Source organism: Vigna unguiculata, chromosome 3 (assembly GCF_037176805.1).
Source record: "Vigna unguiculata cultivar grain cowpea cultivar isolate G323 ecotype 2 chromosome 3, ASM3717680v1, whole genome shotgun sequence".
NCBI lineage: Eukaryota > Viridiplantae > Streptophyta > Magnoliopsida > Fabales > Fabaceae > Vigna > Vigna unguiculata.
The window spans coordinates 5,367,557-5,393,131 of NC_140794.1; the positions used below are offsets into that span (position 1 = coordinate 5,367,557).

Genomic DNA, 25,575 nt, shown 5'->3' on the forward strand with positions numbered 1-25,575 from the left:
TCAGTACTCACACAGTGGTGTATTATACATGCATGTGTGGTATTTCTTCAGTTACATATTAATTATTCAGGAGTAAAGGTAGAAATTTAGGTGTTGAATTGAACTGAATATGAAGATAATTGAATTTGAAGAGTTTTTTAGTTGGTATAGTACAAGTTGTGTGGCTGGCATCGAACCTACCCCGTTGAAATTACCCGTGCAAACTCCATTGAAATCGGGTAGGGTGATATCAGTGTCATGCGAGATGCGTGCGGTTGCGTGTGTTGCTTTCTTGATTTGATATGCAAAAATAAATATATGTGTGTGCCTGTACGTATACATTACACTGTTGAATAATTGATTTCAGATTTTCGAGGATTATCTCAGTATCTCACACACGAGTTCAATCAAAGAAATAAAACAAAAATGAAAAGAAAACCACCGAATTCTTCGTGTATATCTGTAATGATAAAAAGCAAGTTTGCTTTATGCGGTGTTACTTGTGAATATGCCCAATTAACGCCAAAACTTTGGTATAGGTTATTATTATTTCATGTCATCATAACTTCTTACGATCTTCGGAGAAAAGAAGAAAAGAAGGTCGACCAAGAGCATGTAGTTTCAGGAATAATATTATTTTAGTCAACACTATAATACACTTCCAAGTTTCTCATCTACTGTTTTTTCTTTTTTATATTATTACTTGATATGAAAATAATATCAAAGTCAAACTCGAATCAAACTTTAGATTCTACTGTCTGTCAAAATGCTCACGTTAATTTAATCTGGTCCAGATGAACGAAAATTTAATAAAAGATGAGTAATAAAAGTTTTATGAGCTTAATATATAGAAGAAGTATATCTAGAATAGTTTATACGTAGCAGCTACTATATTCCTTTCTTATGTAGTATTTTTGTTTCTTTAATATGTTAATGTTGTGTCCCTCTGTCCTAAGTAAATAAAAAGAGAAAAATAAGCAGTATCATCGTACCTTGCTTCGGATAATTTCTACAAAACGAAGTTTCATTGGATTCCACTGGAAAAGACATACATAATGATTCATGAAGAAGCCGAAATTAATTACCTTTTTTCTTTTTATCTCTGGTATGTGTATGTATGTCGCTTAGATTTCTCATTTCACGAACACTTTTATTCACTCGAAATAAATGAAAAGTATAAAGTACTTACTAACTACGGATTATTGAATAGTTCAGAGGTTCATTTTGGCAACATTGCTTCCAAATTTGAAAAGCACAGCTCATGAATCTCATCCCATACGCATTCCATACCTCATGCTACCTAACTATGACGAAATCTAAATAAGCATTAAATGAACCCTTGCTAAAAGTCTTCATTTTTTTCTTATTGGTTGAAAACCCAGCCCGAATCAAAATTTCATTTCACCATATCACTGTAGCTTTGTTGTGACTCAAGTTTCAATGACCCACTACAAAAATCCCTGGTTTCCGTGGCTAAAACTAGAGGAAAGGAAAGGAAAAGAAGAAGAAGATATTATATTAATTATATATAGTAAACAGCTTCCCCATTTTAAGGTCATTTTACTGAGTATGTCCACTTAAAAATGGTAATGTTATAAGAATAATACCATGAATGAAGGTGGAGGGTAGCTTTCCCAGTTGTATATGAGTTACCAGGCAAACCCTTATCCCAAATAACCTCAGTGATGCAGAAATGTCAATGGATGTTTTGAATTTATTAGGATCGAACACTTATTATTAGACCAAAAGCTATAGTCATTAGTCAGGACGTAACTTTTTTTCCTTAAGAATATAACGGTCCGAACACCACAAGTCGATTGTGACTAAATCCACTTACCCACCTAGCATTTGATGACACTAGCAACAGGATTCTAATTCCGTAAAAAGATTTGTGTGGAAGTTGTTCTCTGAAGGGTCCCTTCACCTTAGCACCGTCAATTTTTTGTACCATGTTATGTGCTGTTCATATCTGCACTAATTTCCAGTGTTACGTTGTCCCAGTCAAACTTCACTAAACAATGTTATTTATTAGGGAATAGACCCTTCTTCGACTTGGCCCTCTGAAATTTATTTTTCTTCATCATTTGACTATACCAGCAGAAGAAGAAGAGTACCAAGATCCCTATTTCAAGGCAACAAGTACACAATTATACCCTAAACAAATATAGAGAACAAGAATAATAAAAAAGTTTCGCAGGCACTTTACCAGGGAATTAAGAGTACATTCATTTTTAGATTCTAAGACTCCATGAGACTATAATATATACATATAACTATGTTTGTTAATCATGGTTTTAAAATCCATGCTTTTCCCACGTTTGTCGTTTAAAGGAAGAGAATAATGAAGATTCAATGCATTAGCTTTAATAGTTTTTTTCTTTTTTTTCTTTAAAGTTTAATTTATTAAGGGATTGAGATGATGTAATACTATGTTTATCTTTTTAGTGATAATAATAATGCAATATCCTGACTAAGCTCTCATTTGCTAAGATCTCTAATCAGGTTTGTGTGGGTTCATTGATGTGCCCTGTAATTGTAGGGCCATGAATGATGGAGCTGAGGCACATTTTATTGTGAAGTCATTTTTCCATTTTAATCAAAAGGATTAAATAATTGCAAATGATTACCTTCATCGTAAGTGAATTCATGACCCCACGGTTAAAGCAACACTGGATAATCATACTATTATATAATGCGTATCTCATCTTAATCCATTCACTTTTATACTTTCTACTATTCATCCTCCTTTCTCTACATTTTTTTTAACTTAAATAAACCAGTTAATGAGTAAAAATGATTGTATATGTTTCCAAAATTTTAAATTATCATCTTAACTATGCTATTAATCCAAATTATGTTATCTACTTTTCCACCGGATCTACTGAAGTAATCATAAAAAATTTATACACATAAATCAGTAGATCTAACCAAGCTATGGTTGTACCAAAACTATGAATTTGAGTGTCTATACAAATATATATTATTAAATTTTAATTGAATAAATTTTAAACTACAAAACTAATTATGGATGTGGACATAATTGAAACAAAAGTTTGATGGATTAGTGTAATGACAATATAATACTAGCAGGATTTGTCTTTAGTCTAATGGATGGAAAAAAAAAATAATACAATACAACTTTTTTGGATTTAGTGGAATACTTGCTTAAATTAGCTAAAAATTCTATCTGTCGATACTAATTGTTGAAAAAAAAAACTAGATACAAAAATCTTTTAAGATGTGAGAGAGAGTAAAAGATTCAAAACAAATTCTCTTATACAAAGTCTAACCAAACCTTGTTTTACATTAAGTTTCGCAAGCAGCCTAAATTTGAGATTTCACTAATGAATGATATAATTTTCACATTAAGTTTCTCGAACAATTTAAAATTTAATTTCATTAATAAATAACTTCATTTTGGGGAGACTAATGTAACTTTGAATTTAATTTTTGTCGTTTTTAATTAAAAATGAAAAAAATAATTTTTATAATAAGAATTAAAGACAATCTTGGTGAGAATTAATTAATTACTAGTACATATTAAAAATTATTAATTGAGAATTAACGAGGAATTTTGAAAATCTTACGTAATTCATCTTATAAAAAAAATACACTTGTAATATATATATATATATTGAAATAAAATTGAATTTTCTTTATAAAAACATTTTTGGAGTTGCACAATAAGAATCTATATTTGATATTATAATATTAATATGTGGCAATCAATTCCATTACTTATCATTCACTTTTACTTTTTTTTAATTGTGGACTTAATATTTTTTCCGAACTAAATATTAAAATTTTCCTCTTTTTTTTCGTCAGTTGGTATCAAAGCTTTAATTTTTAATATTCAATGGGTTTTGTTTTTATACTTTCAATTTTTATTTTTATTTTCAAATTTATAGTGAGTAGTAGTGTTAAATGTGCTCTTTATTAAGTTGATGCATATTACAAATTGTTTGTTAGAGGAGAATGCAAAGAAAGAAAGAAAAGAGAAAACAAAGACATACAAATAAAGAAAAAAATATTTGATGAGTATCGAAAAAAAAGAAATAGAGAGACAGTGGAAAATAAAATTAGTGAATAAAAATAAATAAAAGAAGAGGAGTTGTGAGAAAAATAAATGAAAAAGGAGTTGGAAGAAGAAGGAATGAAAGAGAAGTCGAAGAAAATTACTTACTAAGTTAGATGAATTTTTACCACCACAAGCTTTTATTCATTACTTCATGTGCATATTAATGCCTAATTTATTAAACAATATTCAACTTGTTGTTAAAGTTCATCCTTTCTATTTAAGTGAAACTATTATTTTCAGTAAGAATGCCTCTCATCACATTTCAGGCCATGTCATTTCTTCCAAATAATAGTTACTTACATTATTATTTTAATTAAATGATGAAATATTTGTGACAAATCTTTCTATCACAACTCATACATTGTTATATATAATTATTAAGCATTTTTTCTAAAAAAGAAAAGATTTTATGACTTTATATTTAGGGTCCCTATATACAGTATAGAATAAATACCAATAAAATCACAATAATAATTATACTTGACAATAATTTATTACTTGTTATATTAGAATTTTCTTATTAGATTATAAGTATGTTAATCAATTATTTGTACATTCATGATAAGACTAAAAGTATAACAATAGAATCAATTATTCTATATTTTTTATGATTACTTAATCTATTTTTTGTAAAAGATTATCAGATTTAACTTTTCCATTAAATATATTTTGATCTTATTATTTATTATATTCCATTTTATGTTAGGGGTTCTCGTAATAATTTTTCAGATTTTAACTTTCTCAAAAAATAAATTTTGATATTATTATTTATTACCCCATTCTATCTTAGGGATACTCATCTTCTTAATTTCTAAAGAAAATTTTCTACCCAGCTATTATTCATATATCACACTGTATTATATTTCATAATATTGCACACAGCAAGTTATAGCTTGTGACTTTCTTTGTAAAAAGTCTAATCTAAACAAATTATTTTTTTAATTAACTTCATATTCCGGACACAGTAAATGTGATGGACTATTGAAGTTTGCTTTGAACTAAAGATGTTCTCAAGAAGTTACATAATGTATCAAACCTTTTGATGTGATTTCTCATACCAACTTAAATAACAAAAACATTTTTCACTAATATTTTCGAGTATGTAAATAAAATACATATAAATTAAACTTACTGAATCATCATCATTAACTACCAGAAATAATAATTACAATAATTAAAGAAATTTGTAAAGATAGATGATTACCAAATAAATAATAAAGGGTAGCGATATGTCAGTTCCATTCGAGTTCGTGACATTTTTTTTTAGTTCGGTTAAGATTGTTTTCTAGCTTAGGCTTCAAACTAAAAATAAAACCAATTCAATTAAAAAAATAAGTTATAAGCATATAATGTAATTAATTCTTTGCTGTTAAAAAAAATTTAATTAATTGACGAGTATACATGTTTAGATTTTGGTTTCAGATTATTCCCAATCATCTTAACATGTTAAAATTTGTGTTTTCAAAGTTAAAAACATTGGTGGTTTGTTTTTGCTGTGTTAAAAGAAAAGGAAAACCACGAGAGTGTGATAAACTTTTTGATTATAGCGACCCACGCTTAATAAATGTTGAACATTATTTCAGCATATGGAATGATGAAGCAGTATAATTGATTGGTGTATATGAGTTTCATAATCAGGATTCGTGAACTCATTCACTAATTACTGGAATGTATTTTCTCATTTCATACTTTCTTCTTTTCATTATTTTCAGATATTTTTAATTTTTTCGACAACAAATATCATTACTAATTATATATGGTATTTTATATGATTGGGATAATCACTGTAGTTGCGGTGTGTCACAGAATAAGTTATTATAAGATACCAAGCATGCACAATATAGTTATATTTACTTTTTTTTCTATGGTAAAGTTTAAATTGGTCTTTCTGTACTTTTTAACAGTTTTCATGTCTTAATTATTCTCTAAATATTATTGTTAACTATGATTTGGTACCAAATATAAATCAATGCCTGGGTACCAGTATTTATTGTTTCCGTTTTCTCTTCATGCATTCTGAAGACGGCGCAACAAAGTTGGGGTTGATTCTCTACCATCGCTGACCTCGTTGCCCATTTTTCGCAGTAATTCTCTGCAACTTGTTCTGCTCTCATGCTTTTTGGTGTTTCTTGGATTTTCTTTCAAGAACAACGAAAGAACCGTTTCCTTCAAAAGATCAAGAACTTGTCTTGGTTCAGCATGTTTCCCCATTAATTTTTCCTTAAAGGAAATAGGCTTAACCATCGATATAAGAAGATAACGAAAAGGTCATATTATTACAGATACTTATCGAGAAGATTTCTCTGTGATAGGTTATATATTTTTTCATATATGGGTTATGGTCATGGTTATAGTCATCGAGAGATTGTGGTTCTATATAGTTATATGACATTAGTCTTACCCATATAAGATCTTAGACACCACTTTAACTCCAAAACCTTAAGGCAATGTTGTTATGGGTCTTTATTCTTATATAGTGTTTAATTTTGTCTTTTATATTCAATGTGGGACTTTAACTCACACTTGGACTATTCCCAACAATCTCCCCTCAAGGGTGAGTCCCTTGTTGTTTTTTTCATATGGTATATTTCCCTTCAAGTATATGAGTGACCCCTTTTTGGTTATGGTTATGCGGTCAGTCACTCCGAACCATCGGCTCTGATACACTGATGGGTTTATATGTTTTCATATATAATATGGTTATGGTCATAAGCATGTTTATGGATATTGAGAGATTGTGATTCTATATGGTTATATAACATTAGTCTTACACATATAAGACCTTAGACACCACTTTAACTACAAAACCTTAAAGCAATGTTGTTATGGATCTTTATTGTTACATAGTATTTAACTTTGTCTTTTATATCCAATGTGGGACTTTGACTCACACTTGGACTATTCCCAACACTCTGTAACCTACTAATACTTACTACCTCTATCGTCATTAAACTTCACGTAAAATATATTTGACATACCTTTTTAAAATATAATTACTAATTTACTTCTTTTATTAATACAATAATAACAATTTTATATCTCAATTACATTTATTTATGTTTATTATTATTTTATCAATAAAAGGATTTGCGTAACTTTTTGGGAAAAAAATCGATATAAAAATACTCTAAACTTTATAAAAAAGACTTACAATATCAAGCTTTTTGCATGATGAACGACGTCAGAGGACAACCTATACAAGGGACGTGCATAAGTTCAGCTGTTGATATAACATTTTATGAATAAAGCAGCAATCGCCAAACGCCTTTTTATTCATAAAAATGCTCTCAAACATTGACTGGGTGCTACATATCAAGCTTTCTTGCAGCAAGGTTTCACTCTGCAGCATTTATTTTCCCTAGTTGAGAAATGAACAATCTGCTTGCTAATGTGCTTCTGACTTGAAAGGGGTCGTAAAGTCGCCCACGAGCCATAGAATGTTTCCGCAGCTTGTGCAGAAAAACCATTATTGCTAAGGTCTAGTAATTGCAAGTTCTTTGCCTTACCAATAGCAATTGCAAACTGTTGCATCAAATGGCACTCGGGAGATGAATTTCTTTGACATGAACTGGCACAGCTGTCGTCAATTCCAGAAGCAGCAGCTTCCACAGGAATATCTTCACTATCAGCAACTTCCAGCTTGTAGTTGGCTGCGTTTAAAGAGCAAAGGACCTCTTGATTATCATCAACTTGCATAGTATCTAGTTTCTGCTCCTGGTTTTGTGAGCAGCTTTTTACTGATAAATCATATTGTAGAGCGGAATTTTCCTTTGGAACAGAATTATCAGCAATATTAAGTTCTTCAATGCAGCTGTTCTCTGATAAAAGAATAAGTATATTCATAAAATAGTGGTAGCTTTAAAAAACGAATTAACCAGATAAAATTTAATGACTGACTACCTGCAAGAGCCTCAATTATGTGAAGGATTCCAGTAAGCCCAAGTTGACACTTTCTAAGAACCAAAACTTTGAGACAGCACTGGGGGTTTACGAGAAGTGAAAATAAAGTATCGCTACCCTGTATTTATTAGAGAATTTAAACAAACCATGAATAACAAGACTGATTAAAGTCACAAAATTATCACTAAAACAGTCACAACTATACACCTAAATCAATAAATTGCAAACCAGTAGGTAATGAAATAGTATGAACAGCCAGATTCTGTTGACTGTTGTAGCAATACACAAATAAACTAGCCAAGGAAATATGCACTACAATGATATTAGCAATAGAGATCCAGTTACAGGCAACAAACCTCAGGCATGATAGGATTTCCTTCTAGGTTTAGCTCTAGGATGGAACAAAAGAAATTAACACTGGTGTTTAAAACAAAGTTACATGTTAGACCACAATATGATAGGTCAAGCTTCACAAGCTCTTCATTCCCTTTGAGCAAAGAATCTACTAATTTGTTCGCCCCTTCCTGCAGTGTATTGCCTTTATCATCAGTAGACCATGTGGGCAAGGCAAACTGGATTAAACAATAATAGTATAATAACGTGAAAGTGCAGTAGTAGGAGATAAGTTTTACTCACAGTTCCAATGCCCGTGCCTCCAAGCATTAGTCCTGATAAAGTTAAGCTCCCTGCAAGCTTGCAAAGGGTATCGACAACTGGTTTGCCTAGTTTTAGACCACTCATATTCAACTCAGAAAACCTACAATGGGCAAACTTATTTAAATTTATGTATGCTCTAAAAAAGTAAAATTTATTTAAGGATGCTGCTACACGGAGATGGATGGTGACATTGGTACCATTGATTTTACCTCTTCAGAGTAGAAAGCTTGCACAGAAGATTAACTGTAGCATTTCCTGATACAGGGCTGTTGTATCCTGTCAAAGTTAGATCATCCGTTACGCTGGAAGACTACTTGTATCGAGGATTTGAAGATAATGATAGATTCATCATACCTATACATAGATGGGCAAGGGCAGATCTGGAGTCCAATGCATCTGCTACTTTTTGAATTGTTCTGGATGTGACACAACAGTTCTCTATGTTCAAGCTACAAAGAGCTGCAAAACATATAATGTAAGTAAATAGAAGTAGAGGAATATCTACGGCAAGAATCCACATACAAGCACATTTGAGAGACCATAAACACTTCTCAGCATAAATTTGATATAAACATTTTCACAGCACAGAGCAAAACCATGTACACTAGAAAGGACAGAAGGGACAGATACGGCAATGATTATATTTTTAGAGATGGCAAAAACATTATTAAAATTGCCAGAGGTTTAAGTCATGTAGCTTACCTGTACAGTTTTTTAAGATTGTCGAAAGGTATGATCCACATGCATCAGTAAGACGGTTTCCAGATATGTTAAGAACTTCTAGTCTAGCAAATAGCAGTGAACACTCGCAAATCTGACAGAAACAAGCAAAGTCAATATATTAGTAAATTTGAGATTACTCGTGCAAAAGAAGAAAAGTGTTCTTTTATTCTATTAACCAAGAATTATAAATAGATTATTCATGTGTAAATACAAAATAGAATGATTTGAAAATCATTGAAAAAATGGCCTTTGGTTGGGACAAGGCAGTGATGATATTTTGGTGATTAAGACCTAATCATTCATTTTTTTTTTCAGAAAGTATCATAACTAACATCAAGCGTATGCATCCATTATATTTGAGTTCAAATTCGGGACATATTTTTCTTTTAATGAAACAATCATTTTAGACCTCATACCTAAACATCAGATTTAACAAGAACCAACTTTAGAAAAAGGAACAAGTGGACAAGCAAGGATCAGAAGGTTGCAAGTAGTATCATACCTGAAACAAGGTTGTCGGGCCAAAACGATTACAATGCAAATCCAGAGTTAAGCCACCATAAGATTGTCCCGATGCTGCGAACACTTTCTGAAGTTTTTCGATTGTTCCATTTCCTAAAAATATAATCAACTCAATAAAGGTTTAATACATTTCTCTCGTTATATTTTTATGTATTTTAATTCTTTCGTGGTTTTAGTTTCAAATATTCATTAATCACCAACAAAAGAACTTGTTACCAGATCTAGTCGATCTATAGCAAAACCTATAGCAAAAAGATCACAATCCAGAAAAAATGTACCTAACAAATTGTGAGAGAGGTCCAGCATCGCAAATGACTTTTGGGAATGCAGTGCATTTATCAATGGTGTAATTGACAAATCTTGCAGGTCGCAATCAGACACAACAATTTCGTCATCTGAAACCTGTTAAGGATAATAAGCCAAAACCAATTGTACATAAAAACAAGAAACATATTCAATCAAACATCTGAAAATGAGAAGGCATATCACTGTGCTGTGGCCATGAAAGAATCGAAACAGATAACATCCATCTTACCTCTAAATTGTAAAGCTTCGTCAGTACCTTGATGTTCGGTACCTCAGACAACTCCTTGCAGCAGTCTACGTACATTTTTATCAAGCGCTTGTGAATCCATCCTGTAAAGGATATAAAAATCATGCGTCTCACTTGGAGATAGATGGTGGAAAGCTAAAAGCTGATGTTAAATACAGTTTCAATACAGGATAAGCCTATAACTGTCTTCCGCTATCAACTCCCCATATTTATTGCTATTGCTACCATAAATTGCAAATTGCAATGATCAATGTATATCAAGTGATGAGTCAAATTAATTTTAATTTTAATCAATAGACAACAACCGATCAATTAGTCTAGATTTTCAAATATTTATGTCAACTGACCTGCAAGTAGTTAAATATCTTGAATGTGAAGTTCTTGACGAGAAACCAGATCAGAAGAAAAAAAAAATACTCGAGGACACAGCATAAAAAATTTAATGGTGATAATATTGAATAAACAAAGAATGCTAGTATCGACATACCATCAACAGAAGCTTCAACCATGTCATTTCCCATAACTTCTTTAAGATGTTCAACAGTTTCCAGGGATTCCATATTTCTTCCAGCACATTTCATATGCTCAATAATGGGCAACAAACCTATTCACAAAATTTGTAAGTACACCCAGTTGATAAAACATGGGAGTTGATAAAACTGCAACTTAATAGTAATAGACTAATATTGAAGAATGGAACTAGTTGCTTGATAGTTTGGTGTGGTTTCACACATTGGACACCGAGTATTTATTATATGCAATATGAATGCTTCCTGTGCCTTCTGCTAGTGTCGGATAAAATTCCATCCAGATCCATAAAACTCAGCAGGACAAGATTTGTCATAAACATGTTAGGCACAACCAAGTTATATATAGCCACATTTTTTGAACATCTATATGTTGGATCTTGCTGTGTGATTGCTCGTTTCTATAAGACTTATTGTTAGGTCACAAATTATGCTCAATATGAAGCTTAAAATAATGTAAGATATAAGACTACAATCAAAACATAGGCAAACTAAAGTCGTCATTTGGTGACACTAGCTACTCTTCCTCAATATCCGAGTTAGGCCAACCAATTGCTGCACCAAGATTAATTAATCCAAAATACTGGAAAAAAACATTCATAGTAAAACTTCCAACTAGCTAAGAAAGAAGAAAAACTCAACATATGCCAATCAAATAAAAAAAGACTGATCACTTAGGAAAATATATTGAAAATGCATCTATATTCACTTTGGGAAGAGTTAACCAATCCATGTTGAAAGTAGAGGTTAATCCATGTTTAAAGAATACACAATGGTAAATAAGAAAGCAACAGTAAATCCAAGCTTTGGTTAAGCAAACACTAAAAAATTGTACAAATTGTGTACCCTCTGATCTCTTTTCCGACGGAAATTGTAGATAATATAAGCATGCAACTACAGCCTTCAAAGAGTCAATGTTTAACTGATCACCGGTGGTACACAAGGTTGCTTCAACGTGCATTATATCATTCCCAATCCGACATGCAATACATTTCTGGGACTAGAAAATAGAGGCAGCAAGTTAGAAAAATTGCTATTAGATGAGCATAACAATCTGTAAATGGCATGAACTCCCAAATATATTCACACTCCACTCATAACAATAAAACTCACGTCATTTTGGGGATGATGCAACCTGGGATGGGAAATATCATTTTGTTTGCCAGAGAAATCAGTGTCACATTTAGAACCAGTACGGAAATTGGCTTCAGCAACTACATCATTGCTCAAAGACCTAGAATGTCTGCCAGTTTTTGTGGCTGTATGTGGACTTGAACATTTGAAAGAACTACTACTTTCTTCAACATTAATTGCACTCTTAGATCCGTGCTCGGAGATAACCTGCCATCCCAAAAATAGAAAAGGCTAGGCGTTCACATGGACATACTTGAGCAAAGGTCGCACACATTCAACTAAGTGGAGATATCTTTACCTGAATTTTACAAGGACTGGCTTTACTCTTAACTGCAATCACGACACCATCAATCAGAATACATTCTCGGTATAATGGAATATTTGCATCACAGCAAAGCAAACAACAAAGAAAACATACTGGCATTATAAGTAGGCAAATCATCTACCAGGCAATCATGATCTTTTCTGCTTGAACATTTCACCTCATCATCATCATCATCATCATCATCAGAAAGAATCACATGCGGACGTTTTCGACTAACAATTGTCTGATGATCACTGGTTTGATTTTTCAGACTACTGGGTGACTGCTCTGCTTGCTTGGTAGAGTTGAGAAGACTTTCTTTGTAGCCTGTTTTATTTTTGGATGAGCTTTTTATGGACTGATATAGGGACATAAGTGGTGCGTCATCTTCCGATTCTTCTCCAGTAGTTAGAGCTTTTGATCGAGAAATTGTCTTTGGAAAGCAAATATTATCAGACCCACTGTTAGACAGATAATCATCTGCTTCAGTATCAGTTTCATCTGCTTCAGTATCAGTTTCGGAGCAACAATCCTCTGACATATTTTTTGCTGCTGCCTCTTTTTCTTTGGATTTTTTTAGTTTATCAATTAGAAGTTTCAACCTCCTATAAAAATTACAATTGATCAGCACTAAATAACATGCCCATCAAAAGGACCCATGATAGTGGAAACAATAAAATGGACTCAGTTTGCATAGTACGAGATTTTTGCTTTCAGGGGTTTTAATACTAAAGGGGTCCAGTAGTAATTCAACAAAACTGCAAGAAATGTATATATGAGGAAACAGACTTCCATGATCCATTTACCTGGTCTCATCCTCATCATCAAATCTTATCATGTTGCTATAATGCATATTTTCCAAGGCAGAGAGTTGCAAATCAGGCAGATCTGCTTCAACAGCAATACTACACAAGATTGCAAGCAAATAATTAATTCAAATCATCAAAAGGAAGCCAATACTCAGATTCCATTATAGATAAAAAAAATTTCCTATTCCATCGGTTTTCTAATTTCAGGAAATAAAATCTTCCAGTAAAATTAAATGTATCGATATTATTACCTGTAACTCTCTTGAAACGCATCCAGTGCATCTCTCCAATTGTTTGTAGAATCCAAAACATTACCAATGTTAATTTTCCCCCGCGCTTGCCCCTATAATCATTATTAGCAAAGTAAAAGTATCAACTAAGTGACAATAGACACACAAGCAATCAAACAAACTCTTCTACATTACCACATTGACATGTGATAATGTTAATTTCTACCTTTATTTTAGTTATTTTACATTAACAAAATCAACTCTTCTTTAAGTTTTAACCTACTTAATCTTCATCTTTATCTTGCTTTCATAAATAGTTAGATTTTTATACCACTAATCCCCATACCTTTTTGTCTAATTTTGAACAGGAAGTTTTCTACATCAAGTCAAACAAGTTGGGGATCTTAGGAAAGCAGAAATGGACAACCAAAGCATGAATCAATAGAAGAACACTTATGTTGAAGGCCGCAGAAGCCCCGCCCACACTACCAAGATAGAGAGCAGACTCCACATGGCGTTCGGCACCACCTCTATAGCGTTGGACGCCACTACTTCAGGGGTTACCAGCTTTGAGCGCCACTTATTAACGATAAGCATCATGTTGAGAGTGGTTCCTCCTCTGTTCTTTGATTGATTGCACCTAGTAGGACTAGATGTAATCATTGAACTTTCATGCACCTTGCATTCATTATATATATATATATATATATATATATATATATATATATATATTATATATATATATGCTTTTCCATTAAATTTTAATATTCTTGTTTCTTCGCTTAATGTTTATTATGGTTTGATCACTCATATTAATATTTTTGATTCATTAGATATTTGAAAATATCTTTTGTAATCTAGAACTGAAACAAAATACCTAATGAAGCTTGTATCTAGAAATACAGCTTGACTCATTAGTTGTCTTTAACCCTAGTCGTTAAAGCAAGTTTGTTTGTTAAGAGCTCAAAAAACTGACTATTAATAAGGAAATTTAAGCTTGTTCTACCAAGGGTTTTAGTAAACTTGTGGGTTGACTTTGACATTAAGATGGAAAGAAGTTGAATGAATAAGTCCATGAGAGTGAAGTCAGTGAAATCTAACCCCAACAATAACATTCCATTTCATTTCTAATCTTTTCTATCTTCTAAACATTGATAAAATTCCAATGTTGTTTTTAATTGTTTTTGCATAGTTTTAAATTTCTTGCACATAACACAAAATGGAAACATTCTTTAGTCTAAATTAGTTATTGATTGTATAGTTGGCTAGTATTGCACAAGTCCCTTAGCAATACTCAGACTTAATAATTACTACTTGTACGACTTGGTACACTTGCCAGGGAGTTAATAACATAAATACAAAAATATAGGTGTCCCATAAGGATATGAAGTATAATGTGACCCATCTCAAACTAACATGGAAGAAATTCTCGTGTACGCATGAATACAGTACACTAAATGACTACGATTTTATTATATAGCACTTCAAAATAAATCTTACAACAAAAGACTTAACTTTGGTGTCATGAGTTGTGTTGTAGTTAGATTGTTGTATTGCTTAATTTCTCTGGACATGTACATTGATGCTCTTTTGAAGGGTCAATGAATTGGCAAGCAACTAAATCTTATAATGTTCATCTTGTGTGTATATGGATGTATTCAAAATTACTTCCTCTTAACTTCGTGTATAAATTATAGGCTAAACCATATACAGATTTTGAAGATTGGATATATGATTAGTGGTTTGGAGTCTTTTAAACTCCCATTTACAACATACCCAGGGCCTGTTTTGTTCACAGCTTAATTCTAGAAAAATAATTGCTTACTTTTAGAAGGTCTTCAAGAAGCTAAAAGAAACAAGTGAAATTTTCTCAAAAAATAAGCTGAATCGAAAATACATTCATATTACCAATGGTGTGAAATCATCAAAAATATTTCTAAATTTTGATTTGTGTTATATTGAGTAAAGTAAGATTGAAGAGGAAAAATTGAACTAAATTTATGTTAGTGAGAAGTTACCTCTAAGTTACCAATATTTTTGAACATTTGCCAGCTCTTTTTGTACCATTTGATAGCTTTGTTGAATTTTCTCAGTTTCTGGTATGATTCTGCAACATCCGAATATGAATCAGCCAGTCTCTGCCTATCACAGAGTTCACTTGCTATTTTCTTCTTCTCCTTTGCAAATTCACAAAGCTAAACAAAACATTGTTTAGTAAGAAAGGTCACACTCAATAACTAAACATACCATAGCTTCAAAAAGTCTCTGCTCGGACACATGATACTAATGGATCATTGAATTATCAAATGTAAAGGAAAACATAATATATTACTGAACAAGTTTATCAAAAAGTCTCTGCTTGGACACATGATACTAATAGGTCATTAAATCAGAAAAGGCTTTCCAATTGAATAAATTGTTCAGCAAAACAAACCATGCTTAAAACAACAATGAATCTATACTTAATTGATAGCAAACAAACCGTGTGCATGTTTATATCTATTCCTGAAAGCAACAATAGTTGACCAAACCAAGACTTCTTCACGTGTAGCATACGAAGAAAAAGGTGAAATGAAGATATTGATATGATGGAACATAGCGATGCAGGTCACGCATCTCTTTCCTTAATATGATAAAGAAAAATTGAGGATACTAAATAAATGAAACCCACTTGGTGTGGCAAACATATGTATCGGATAAATTATGAACTGCCTCGTCAAATCATGAAAAGTCCAGACAAAATAATCATTCCAAGACAGACATATCAGTTAAAAGAATCATGATAAAAAAAACACGAGATAGAACACATACCTTCTCCAACGCTGAGATCGTCCTTGCTTTCTCAACAAGGCTTTCAAGTACTGCATTCTGCTGCAGCAAGAATTTCCGCTCATGCGATGTACCTCTAGCTGCGGCTATATCTCTCTTAAGCTTTTTAAGGCTTTGCTCTTCTTTCGTTATATCAGCCATTACCTTAACAGCTTTTTTCACAGTTTCAATATTCAGCTCAATTTGCTCAACCAAGGTTTTTTCATCCTCCAAGGACTTCGCCAAACCAAACGCTTTCTTGTAATAAGCCATTGCATCATCGTACCTCTGAGTCCTGTAATGCATTTCACCAAGATTAATATACCCCTTGGCCTCCCCTTGACAGTGTCCAATTCTGTTACAAATCACAATATCCCTCTTGATGTTTTTCCTAGCATCATCCCAAAGCCTAAGTTCCATATACACATTCCCAAGGTTGTGATGGAGCCTACTGCGGCCATCATCGAATTCAGCGACCTCCTCTTCATCACAAATCTCCAATCCAGTAATTAAAATCTTCTGCGCCTTGTGCAAGTTTTCAAGATCAATTTCAAGCATGCCTATGTTGTTGTGCGCGTCGATGTACTCCGCGAGAAAAGAAGACTTGCTGTTCGGAGGATTCTCCTTGAGCTTCACCGCGAGATCCATCGCGCACTTAAAGTACTTCTTTGCGTTGCGAATCGAATTGTGGTCATAATCCGATTGCGTGAACAATTCGTGGTAAGTCCGACCGAGTTGCGTGTTCGCTCGCTGCTGCTCAACGATGTCGTTTGCATCCCTGGCGAGCTCGAGGTGTTTTTTCTGTGAGCGGTAAGACTCTCGTTGTTAGAAAATAAAACATAGGTTAGGGTTTTGAGAGGTAGAAGTATTGACCTGGAAAATTAGGGCTTTTTCGAACTTATTGAGGCGGAAGTACACTTCGCCGAGGGATTGGCAGGTTGGGAGCAAGTGCTTGTCCGGTAAATGTTTGATCGAAATTTCGTAATCAATTCGGAGCCATTTCAGGGCCTTGCGGTACACTCCACCGTTTTTCAGTATGTCGCCGATGACGTTGGCCCATCGCGCCTCCTCCCGGTGGTTTCCCTCAGCATTCGCGATGTCGTATGCCGCTTTCGCGTTCCGGTACGCCGCTTTCGCCGCCGGCTTCAGCCTCGGGGCCATCTCGAAACGACGGAGAATGCTGTCGTTGTAGGTTTTCTCAGAAACTCTTTTCTTTTCTGTCTAGCGTGGGATTTGCGCAGGCAAATGTTGAGGTCCCCGCGCAATATATTCAAGGTCTGAATGAATTTGCTCTCTCCCGCCAAAAAACACTTTCATCTTGCTGTTCTTTTTCTTCTTTTTTTTTTTTAAACAACGCTTTTCAATTAATTTTCCTAAAAGTTGCATACATATTTACATCAACAAATTAACATATTATTATAAAATTAAATAAACAATAATTTGCAACTTTAAACTTTATATTAATTATATCTTAAGCACTTATTAATTTTTTTTTTCATTTTAAAACTGTGTTCTTATTTTTCCACGAGTAAAACAATTGAGTATTCTTTAAATTTCATTTTGTAATCACTTGAATTATTTTTTATAAAATAAAACAATTCAAATAAAAAGTTAACAACGTAAGCACGAGTTTGATAATGCAAAAGGCAAGTCCAAAAACAGAAACACACATGAAGTCATGGATGCTTGTCATAAATAATTAAGTAGTATTTACTACCAGTTTATTTTAGATTTTAAGAAAAATAATTTTGAGTTATTAAATATACTTAAGAAGAGATAAAATTGATCTCAATCTTGATTATGTTTGGATGAGTTTCTTCCTAAAAGCTTTTAAATAAGAAAAAAAATTGTTCACATAATTTTATCAAAGTTCTTATTTTTACTTTTATGTAAATTAGTTATGATTTATAAAAAATAAAAATAAAAACCATTTTTCTTTTTATTATTTTCTCCTAAAAGTAGTTAGGAGAGAGTTTGTCTAAATATATATCTAGGAAATTATTGTTTGACAAAGTTAATTTGAAAAAGTTTTGAGTAAGTGAGGTGATTTTTATTAATTTAATGTTTTAATTAAAAAATATTACATGTCTGATTGAAAAAGCGAAGGAAATTGCAATTCATCTAATTGAAAACGTAATTGTGATGGTCGTTAAGGAAATGAAAAGTTGTTCCCGCGCCTGATTCAAAACCCTAGGATGTTACACTATTAAAACCAACTCGTCTTTGCAGCTTGAAAATCTTTCATCTCATCTGCACCAAAGTCGCACAAAATCCTTCGTCCCATGGTGCTTCATTCCACGTGCACGAAAGCCTTTGGTCCCACGATATCCTTCGTCCCACGGTGTTTCACCAAATCACACCACAACCAACCCTATGGTGACTTACGGAAAACCCTTTATCGTTCATTGGAACTGGAAAGTATCAAAGTTGCAGGTTAGCTTTTTCGATTCGAAAACATTTTAGGGTTTGAGATTTCGATCGGAAACCATTGCAACATTTTTAATTTTAAAAATGAAAAAATTTATAGAAATTTCATTATTATTTTCGATTTGAGGGTTTAGGATTGGAAACCATTACTTTATTATAAAAATGCAAAAAATTATGGGAATGACAAAACATGCGGCAATGGTATACAATTGAACTCCTAAACTCAAAATGATTTGAATCTAAAACAAGTAACGAAATTCCCATAAATTTTTTCATTTTAAAAACTAAACATGTTGCAATGGTTTCGATCGAAATCCTAAATCCCAAAATGTTTTCAAATCAAAAGTTAACCTCAAACTTCAATGTTTTTCACTTGCAACTAACGACAACCATCACGGGATTGGTTTTGCTGCGATTTGGTGAAGCACCGTGGGGTAAAAGATTTCGTGCACGTGGAATGAAGCACCGTGTGGGACGAAGGATTTCGTGGGGGCTTTTGTGCGGATGGTATGAAAGATTTTCGAGCTGCAGCAACTAACTGATTTTGATAAAACAACATCCTGAAATTTTGAATCAAGCATGAGAACGGCTTTTCATGTCGTGAACCACCATCACTGCTATTACATTTTCAATTAAATGAATTGCAATTTTCTTCGCTTTTCCAATCAAACAAGTAATATTTTTTTAATTAAAACATTAAATTAATAAAAGTCACGTCACTTTGTCAAAACTTTTTCAAATTCACTTTGTGAAAAAATCGATTTCCTATGTCCTTAATATGTGTCAGATAAGAGTATAGATTTTCCATAAAAAATCGTGTCTGTAATTAAAAATGAATTTCAACAGAGCAGAGGAACTATATATCCATGAAAAGAAAACTTGTTGCCAAATAACAAGGAACATTCAATCACACCGCAGTATTTACATTTGAACTTCACCGGCATGAGAGAGAAAAGATGGGACACAACACAACAGGTAAAACTATTAAAAAGACTAGTAAAACCTGCTATCTCTCGCCTCATCCCAAACACTGAAAAAAAAAACTATGAAACTATACTATGAGACCATCTTTTGTGACATTCTCCTTCTAATATCCAAGATGGCCTGGTATCTTCTTTGGGATAAATCATTCATTGCCTCTTGATACTTCTGTTCAATCATTTGTAACTCTAATTTCAACTCACCCACAGGTTCAAACGAGGAGGAAGCAATGTTGAGACTATTAGAGAAGCCTTCCATGTCCAAAAACTTGCTTTTACAATCAGACAATGCCCCAATTTCAGATGCAGATGAGGTTTGACTCCCTCTACCAAATTCTGATTTAGCAGACATATATGAAACCGTGGAAAACTTATTATCATTGAAGTCGATTGTTGCAGATGCATGCGACTTCTCAGAGCATAGATCATCTGCCTTGGTAGCTTTCCGAAGACCACTGCACTCGTCACATAAAGCCCCATCGATATCCATATTATCAAGGTTTCCTTTTGTAGCTAATGTTGCAGATGAAGTAGAGGGACCTAAATCTTCAGTCGAATCTTTTGAGCTGCCTGTGCATTTTGCCAACTTCAATTCTCCCTGTTGGCTCACAAGAGTTTGTTTATTACTAGGAGAAACCAAATGATCAACTGCTACACAGGGTTTCCAGTCAGCAATCAAATTCATCAATAACAAATCTATTAACTCAGCTATGAATTTAACATTCTGATCAGCAAGCTCAAGTTGCTCTACCATTTCGCTTGAAACTGAGACAGCAGTGTCACTGTCAAGGTAGAAAATGAAATGGATATTTCTTGCTCGCCCTGGCATATAAAAACCAAAGCATATAACTTTTCACCAACAAATTTAAAAACAGTTGTTGCAGAGTAGAAACGAATTATAAGTTATACACTGACCTCCTTGGTCAGCTATCCGCAGAACCAATGATACAGAGTTCTTATCATTTTCTTCACCTTTTAGAAAGAAAATATCACCTCTCTTCTGCCTCCTTATCTCAACACTTGTAGAACATGATGCATCATCAGTGGATTTATCAAATATAGTGATCGGTGGAAGCTCACAGGTGTCACCAAGATCCATTGAAATGTCTCCATTACGAGCACTAGAAGGACCTTCTGACACCATACAACGACTTTCAGAGGCTCCCAATTTGGGAAGAACAATATGTGGCAATGGAAAAGGACCCTTCTTTGTTGAAGCATTCATTTGAAGAAATGGGTCCATCAGAAGCTCCTTGGCTGACAATCTTTGAGATGCTGGGACTAGACATTTCTCAATAAATGATTTCATTTCTGGATCTTTCACTTTAGAAAGCGCAGCAGGTTTTATACCCTGCAAAGTGAAATATGGTGTGACCCAATAATCTTAATCATAGCCTGCGGAAAAAAAAAAAACAAAGGAAACTTGTTAATTATGAGATACTCACGGATGAAACTTTCTTGTATATCTGAGCTGAGTTTCTGCATTCACTGTAAGGATACTCAGAAGTCACCAACTCAAGCATGCACATGCCAAACGAATATATGTCAGCTAATTCATTGTAATTTTCATCATACAGCTCGGGTGCCATAAACTCCGGGGTTCCTACCAGGATTAGGTAGGTTTAAACAGAACAAGTATGTTAATCAAACAGCATTGGGACAAAGAATCAAAATCTATTACTACTGCTATAACTGTGATATGAGAAAATGATTAAATTTTAATTTTAACTTGAACTCAGTAAAAGACCAACACATACATATATGAAAGAACAAGAAAGCGCAGGGAAACCGAGGAAAATACCAATTACACTCTTGGCATTACTTCGATCCAAGAAAGTTGCTAGCCCAAGATCTCCAATTTTAACTTCTCCTTGGTGACCATTGATAAATATATTATCACATTTCAGGTCCCTGTGAATAACTGGTGGGTTGTGACCGTGGAGATAGCTTAGACCCATTAAAATTTGTCTTGCCCATCCTTTAACGGCCTTCAAGTCGACCTTCTTGTGTCTTTTACGAAACCTATATCATGCATTGCATCCACTAACCAAAAGGTTGATTTCACAATAAAAAGCACAAGGATGTTAAAATTATGTACAAAATGGAAGGTGAACGTACTGTTTGAGGCTACCCGAGGTAAACAACTCCGTGATCATATTAACGGTCTTGCGCCTGTCATCAATCCAGGAATTGTAGAATCTTACTATGTTATTGTGCTTCAGTGATCTCAAGAGGTGTAATTCTGAATATAGCCTATCTAAGTCACCGGGGGATTTCAACACCTCATCAATCTGAACCTGACTCCATGCAACCTCAATTCCATTGACTTCATCAAATGCCTTGTAACTGATTAATCCAGAGTCTTAAGGAAAACATATATAACCAGAAACAATCAGGTCAACCCCAATCATAAAATTCTTTTTCTTCTTAACCACAAAAAAATGCATAGCATTATATGGAAGACCTAGACACCTCTGGCAGTAAACAAATGTTTTAATTTCTGTAGCACAGTAAAAACAGTCCACAATAAAATAAAGCATCGTCTCCTAGTTACAATGACGCCAAAGAATCGAAAGCAAACATGTATATTAAGAAATTAACGGATACACAGTTTTAAAAGCTCCTCTGCCGATCACCTCTTTGTACTGTTGTGAATGCGAAAGCAGAATTAGCTCACTGTATTAATATGTAATTGTATTTTTGTCCTAAAGACAATAAATATAAACAAAGATATAACAATCATATTACCTTGATGTAGGTGCAAGTTGGATCAATTTCAACACAGTCAGGATCAGGAGGCTCCAGATACCCTGCGCCATCTTCTGAACTTTCTGTCCCCTCCAAACTCATTTACACGGCACTGTGATCCAAACCTACATTCAATTCAAAATCGCCAAATTGAAAACGCAAGCTAACGAAGGATGAATTTAAAAATTGCACCAGGTCAGGAAATTACGTGAATGTAGGAAGAGAAAAAAAAAAATTGAATGCAGCTCAGTTTGTCCTTTTCACCTTAAGAACGGCTACGAGAACCTGATCGTGAAAACAGAACCCTAAATGAAATAGAAGAATTAGTAGAACAATGGAGATACGAAGTTTGGGGAATGATAAACATGACTCTTTTTCTGTTTCCAGAAAACACTGCTCTCTGTTTCTAATTATCTATCTTAATTCTCTTCCTTGTAAATAAATATCTTCACAGATCACAATCATTGTTTTTTCCTGTCTCCGTCGTCTACATTCCACATCGCCGTCACACTCCATCGTACACTGTCCTTGTCGTGTTCCCTTTCTTTCATGGGACTACGTATACTACTTATACTACTATATACTGATGATGCTGATGTGTGTATATACTAATAACTGAAAACATCCTTAATGGGCCTAGCAAATGAAGACCCTTTGGCCCAATAAGATGCTGACCCCAACATATTGAAAAACGTAAACGATGGCGTTTTATGATTTTAGAGTTTTGTTTCAATTGGGTGTGCGAGAATGGAGTTCCTGGACGAGGACGCGAGGCCAAGGTTCGTGTTCCAGTCCGGTGCCGTTGCAAGCACCGAACCACCGCACCCGGACCTCAAACCTACCAAGCCGTTCCTCTTCGTCACCATTTCTCTCTCTTCGCTCTTCCTCGCTCTATCTCTCTTCTTCCTCGAATCCGAGCCCTTCAAATCGCTCCTATTCTGGCTCGCGCTCTCTCTCCTCATCGGCCCCTTCGCTCCCCCGTCCCTCACCGGCGGAGACGTCCGCGTCGGCCTCGGCGAGGTCGTCAACTTCCCTGATCCGGAGCCCGAAACCGACGACGACGCTAGGAAGCCTTCGCAGCGGCGATCCAGACAGCGGAGGCCCGAGGAAGTCGCCGCCATCGGTCCAGTGGTGTCCGTCGGCGCGGCGGAGAAGAGAGGGGGAGGCGGCGGAGTGGAGAAGGTTGCGACGGTGGTGGAGGAGAAGGATTGGAGAGAGGAGGATGTGGAGGTGCTGAAGAAGCAGCTGGTGAAGAATCCGGTGGGGAAGCCGGGGCGGTGGGAGGCGATAGCGGCGGCGTTCGGCGGAAGGCACGGTGTGGAGAGTGTGATAAAGAAGGCGAAGGAGTTGGGGGAGAAGAAAGTGGATGATTCGGATTCTTATGCATTGTTCTTGAAAAATAGGAAGACGTTGGATAAGAGGGTTGTGGAGGAGAATGGGGGTGAGGATTCGGTGACGGTGGATAAAGCTGTTGATAATGGTTGGAGTTCTGGGGAGGATATCGCGTTGCTGAATGCATTGAAAGTTTTTCCTAAGGATGTCTCAATGAGGTGGGAGAAGGTTGCTGCGGCGGTTCCCGGGAGATCCAAAGCTGCTTGCATGAGAAGATTTACTGAATTGAAGAAAGGGTTTCGGAATGCAAAAGCTGCAAACGAGTGAACACTCTTCTCCCCAAGATAATTTTTTTTTTGTTTAATTTTGATATGATTTATGTTGTTTTTGGCTTTGATGAGGCATTCTTTGCTCCTTCCTCTGGGTAATACTCAAATTCCGTTCGTGTAACTTTATGAAATGCATTGATCTGAACAAGATCATGTATTTGGAATCTCTTATAGTGAAAAATAGATATTTGATATTGACTCTTTTAATTTGGAACTTAACGGGTTTTCTTGGTGAAGCAGAATTGTACTTGTACCCGTTCTCTGAGGTCTTTCTCTTTGTTCATTTATGCTGACGGATTTTCATGTTAGAATCCAGGTTTCTCACATCTAGGCTAATCATTTCCATAGTTTAGTTTGTGGGACTTTGATTTAACACTTTCTGATACATTTAGGTTTTGAATCTTTTATTACTTTTGGAATTTGGGCATGTTTGCTGTAGAGAGATTTTTATTTCAGAGCATATTCTGTAATCTGTATTCAGTTCTTTGTCATTATGCATAGGGCATTGACCTTTCAGTTACTTCTGCAAATAGTTTCAAATATTGCTAATTCCTGAGAAAGTTATGTTGGTTTGGTTTGGTTAGATGAAAAGTTTGGACATTTGATGTTTTACTAGCTGGTTGGTGGTAGTCTTTTCTGTTAGCTGGTAGTAGCATAAATTTCAGTTATGGGTTCCTCATAGAAAATTACACTAATCTCCCATGCTTTGTAAATATAAAAGTAAAATATAAAAGTAAGGTAGATGTATGAAATTCATTTGTCTAAATAATCATTGTTAACGAATACAAACAATAAGATGTAGTTCAACCACTACTCTTAAACTTGCATCCTTCTGCATTACTATTATTTCATATTTCTTTTATTAAAGTCCATGAATTGAACTGTTCAATTCAGATCTTAATTTTAGTCAACCAAAATAACAATTGTCATTTAAAGCCTGATCTGGTTTAGCATATTACTTCTGATCAACAGCTTGTCATTCAAATAACACAATTTTTAATGTGCTTATGAGTCTGTCGTATATTGATTCAATTACAAAAATGGGGATAGAGATAAGCAATAGGAAAGGAAGACTGTCTCTATCCCCACGAATGAGGAGGCAACACTACTGGAAAAATCCTGATTACAGACATATATTTGTATGAAAATATTTAAGAAAGAAATTCATGCATGTTCTTCTTTTAAATGTCAGAAAATTTAAAAATTGTATAGTAAAAATTTTTCTGCATCAAATACAGGTAGATTTTCTTATTTAAAATTATTTGCAAACAGAGATGTTATAATTACCTACAAATTAACTTATGTATATGTCTATTATATAACTTTTTTTTTCTAATAAACTTTGCAGGAAAAGTATTAAAAATTGAGAATTATTTATTAAATATAAATTTGTAGATAATGATACTGTAAGAGTTGGAAAAAATTAGTTTGATAATGTTTTCTTTGCAAACTATTTTTGCGCAAAAAAATAATTTAACAACCTAAGAAAATAGAATATCTGTACTCTCTTTTATTCTTACAATTGAAGTATTAAG

General features: G+C 34.0%; 3 protein-coding genes across 5 annotated transcripts; 1 reads left to right on the forward strand and 2 right to left on the reverse strand.

Moving 5' to 3' along the window:
• Positions 1 to 7,174: 7,174 nt before the first annotated feature.
• Positions 7,175 to 17,498, reverse strand: TSK (tetratricopeptide repeat (TPR)-containing protein). The gene is made up of 20 exons (XM_028060476.2): positions 17,098 to 17,498; positions 16,228 to 17,025; positions 15,435 to 15,611; positions 13,438 to 13,529; positions 13,184 to 13,282; positions 12,492 to 12,982; positions 12,372 to 12,403; positions 12,053 to 12,280; positions 11,786 to 11,939; positions 10,900 to 11,016; positions 10,395 to 10,495; positions 10,138 to 10,261; positions 9,840 to 9,952; positions 9,317 to 9,428; positions 8,969 to 9,073; positions 8,824 to 8,890; positions 8,594 to 8,714; positions 8,314 to 8,481; positions 7,958 to 8,075; positions 7,175 to 7,875 (listed from the first exon to the last, which is right to left on the reverse strand). The coding sequence occupies exons 1-20, from the start codon at positions 17,383 to 17,385 to the stop codon at positions 7,370 to 7,372; spliced, it is 4,011 nt and encodes a 1,336-aa protein (XP_027916277.2). The 5' UTR covers positions 17,386 to 17,498; the 3' UTR covers positions 7,175 to 7,369.
• Positions 17,499 to 19,512: 2,014 nt separating this feature from the next.
• WNK6 (WNK family serine/threonine-protein kinase 6) lies at positions 19,513 to 22,943 on the reverse strand. 3 transcript variants are annotated; one of them, XM_028063893.2, is made up of 8 exons: positions 22,588 to 22,943; positions 22,380 to 22,504; positions 22,239 to 22,276; positions 21,750 to 21,977; positions 21,433 to 21,653; positions 21,077 to 21,234; positions 20,547 to 20,982; positions 19,513 to 20,453 (listed from the first exon to the last, which is right to left on the reverse strand). In XM_028063893.2, the coding sequence occupies exons 2-8, from the start codon at positions 22,479 to 22,481 to the stop codon at positions 19,708 to 19,710; spliced, it is 1,929 nt and encodes a 642-aa protein (XP_027919694.2). In that variant the 5' UTR covers positions 22,482 to 22,504; positions 22,588 to 22,943; the 3' UTR covers positions 19,513 to 19,707. The 3 variants fall into 3 exon arrangements, with proteins under 3 accessions (XP_027919694.2, XP_027919698.2, XP_085526723.1); XM_028063897.2 differs by lacking the exon at positions 22,239 to 22,276 and having other exon boundaries at positions 21,750 to 21,993; positions 22,644 to 22,940; XM_085670597.1 differs by having other exon boundaries at positions 21,750 to 22,276; positions 22,644 to 22,940.
• Positions 22,944 to 23,086: 143 nt separating this feature from the next.
• On the forward strand, positions 23,087 to 24,276 carry MAMYB (Duplicated homeodomain-like superfamily protein). The gene has a single exon (XM_028063900.2). It carries the CDS (start codon positions 23,127 to 23,129, stop codon positions 24,036 to 24,038), a length of 912 nt encoding a protein of 303 aa, XP_027919701.1. The 5' UTR covers positions 23,087 to 23,126; the 3' UTR covers positions 24,039 to 24,276.
• The last annotated feature ends 1,299 nt before the right edge of the window (positions 24,277 to 25,575 follow it).